We start from the raw sequence: 2,345 nt of genomic DNA on the forward strand, positions 1-2,345 counted from the left end.
TGAGTGAGTGTGGTAGTGACATAAATTTGACTGACTCTGACTTGACCTTGCATAAAAACATTTCTTTCCTCCTGTTCATGTATGTCAGCATTCCTGTTTCTTTCAGAATACCATTTTTCATCTCAAAGACTAAAATAATTCATACAGAAAGCCATAAGAATTTTTAGGTGTTTGCTGATATTCACATGTAGCTTTTTTTCCACTTTTTTATACTAAAATTGAAACAAAGCAAAAATTGTCATAAAAAAAAGAAAAAATGAACAACAATGTCTGGTTTTTGCATTTATTTATTAATATTTTACCCCCCCCCCCTTTTTTTTTTGAGAGAGCAGTGAGTTGGCACAATCTTTAGCATGGTAGGCAAAATGCTTAGCAGCATTTCATCTGTCTTGACATTCTGAGTTCAAATTCCACTGAAGTTGACTTTATCTTTCATCCTTTCAGAGCCAGTAAAATAAGTACCAGTTGAGCACTTGGGTCAATGTAATTGCCTTACCCATCCTTTGAACTTGCTGGCTTTGTGCCAAAGTTTGAAATCAATATTTTAACCCTCTTGATACTGGCCTACTTGAGACCACTTCTGTTTAACAGAAATATGGTAACAAAAAAGTTAACTACTCTATCATTCTCTGTGTTCTGTAACCCATCTGAGACTGTTCCTGGTTCTATATTTCCTGTTTAAAGAGATCTAAATCAAAATCTTCCATGCTAATTTATGTCCCAAACACCAGCTTAACAATTACAAAGTTATTTTACTAAATTCTTCATTATTTTCAAAATTAGTTGAAAGAAATGCAGTATATTTCAACATAAATATGGTAACAAAAAGGTTACACTATTTTTCTGTCACAGTTGGTGAACCATGACATGGTTGGTTGTGGGGTTTCTGACAAGCCACTTGCTGGTTCATTGCATTTTCCTCAGGCAGGAGTCTGGAGGGAATGCCTTGTAACTCAAGACAGAAGAAATATTACAAGTGATCTCCTTTAATCCTTTAGCATTCAGATTACTGTGTGAAACGTAATACTTGTTTATTCACATTGGTTTCAACTAGTCAGGCATTATCTTGTAGCTTTGAGATTTTGCTGTGATTGTTTCTGTTTAGAATGACATCCTAAGTTATTGTGAGAGGCATGATTTGATCGGTTTGATGATAAAACAGACAGAATATTTGGACCATATATGGCCATTTTAACCCTTTAGCATTTAAGCAAACCATATCCGTCCAAAATATTCTACCTGTTTTGTGTTCAAACTGACCAGATCAGGCCCCTCATACCTATCCTACAATGTCACTCCAAAGACAAACAATTTGTTGTAGTGAAAATGGTACACTTCTTCCCACATGACAAAGTGGTATGAAAAGCCACTATAAAGTCAGACAGTTAGTTGTTGTAGGAAGTCAGTAGTAGTAGAATTGCTGTATGAGTTCTCAGTTGGAGTCAGTTACATGATATATATGAGTTAAGTCACCATCAGGGTAGACCTTACAAAGTCATCTTGCAGAGCTATCAACGATGGCACGATAGACGAGACAAAGATAATAAGATGCAGAATGCTGCTACAACATAATAGTGGTGACAAGAATATTACAGTGCTGACAACATACAAGTGAACGAGGATCCACATTATAATAGTGGCGATGAGGAAATAAACAATTCACACAGAGAATGTTGGGAGAAAAAAAAAAAATTTTTCACAAGAAAATAATTCATGCAAATGACAGAAAGTTTTTCACTTGGAGAAATCAAAAACTCAACAGAGGAATAACAAACATTTTTGTTATATATATTTTATAAAAAATCCATATATTTATGGAAAACTTGTTAGAGGGTTTAGTCGAGTTGCAAAAAGAGCAACAACAACAACTCCAAGAGCAACAACAAATGCTACAACTAAAGAAGTTGGTAACAAAACCAGAAAATACGTTTTCACCAGACCATGTAGCAATTTCAATAAATGAATTTAAATATGACCCAGAAGAAGGAGTCGCTTTCGAGGCACATTACCGAAGATTTGAACAAATTTTCGGAAAAGAATGCCAAGACTGGACAGACAAAATGAAATATCTAATTCTGAGGAAACTGGCAACAATAAGGGATGAGAAATACTGTAACTTTATATTGCCTAAAAAAGTTTCTGACAAATTTCACAGACACAATTAAGATTTTTAGGATGTTTAGTGAAAAAACATCATTGTTCAACACATGGAAGTATTTGAATGCTGAGAAAAGCGATGATGAAGACTTTACTGCATATGCGAATAGAGTGAACAGAGAGTGCGAGAGATTTAAACTGGATAGAAATAACTCCAGACTCATTCAAGTGCCTGGTTTTTGCTCAAG

At 34.7% G+C, this 2,345-nt stretch overlaps 1 protein-coding gene across 1 annotated transcript in view; it reads left to right on the top strand.

The window, feature by feature from the left end:
* The window catches only part of LOC106870769 (ubiquitin carboxyl-terminal hydrolase 44-like), a 79,470-nt gene extending 78,788 nt beyond the window's left edge, over positions 1-682 (top strand). The window contains exon 14 of the mRNA XM_052976154.1: positions 592-682. Within this exon, the coding sequence (XP_052832114.1) occupies positions 592-682 (91 nt within the window). The remainder of the gene's footprint in view (positions 1-591) is intronic.
* The last annotated feature ends 1,663 nt before the right edge of the window (positions 683-2,345 follow it).

Source organism: Octopus bimaculoides, chromosome 23 (assembly GCF_001194135.2).
Source record: "Octopus bimaculoides isolate UCB-OBI-ISO-001 chromosome 23, ASM119413v2, whole genome shotgun sequence".
Taxonomy (NCBI): domain Eukaryota; kingdom Metazoa; phylum Mollusca; class Cephalopoda; order Octopoda; family Octopodidae; genus Octopus; species Octopus bimaculoides.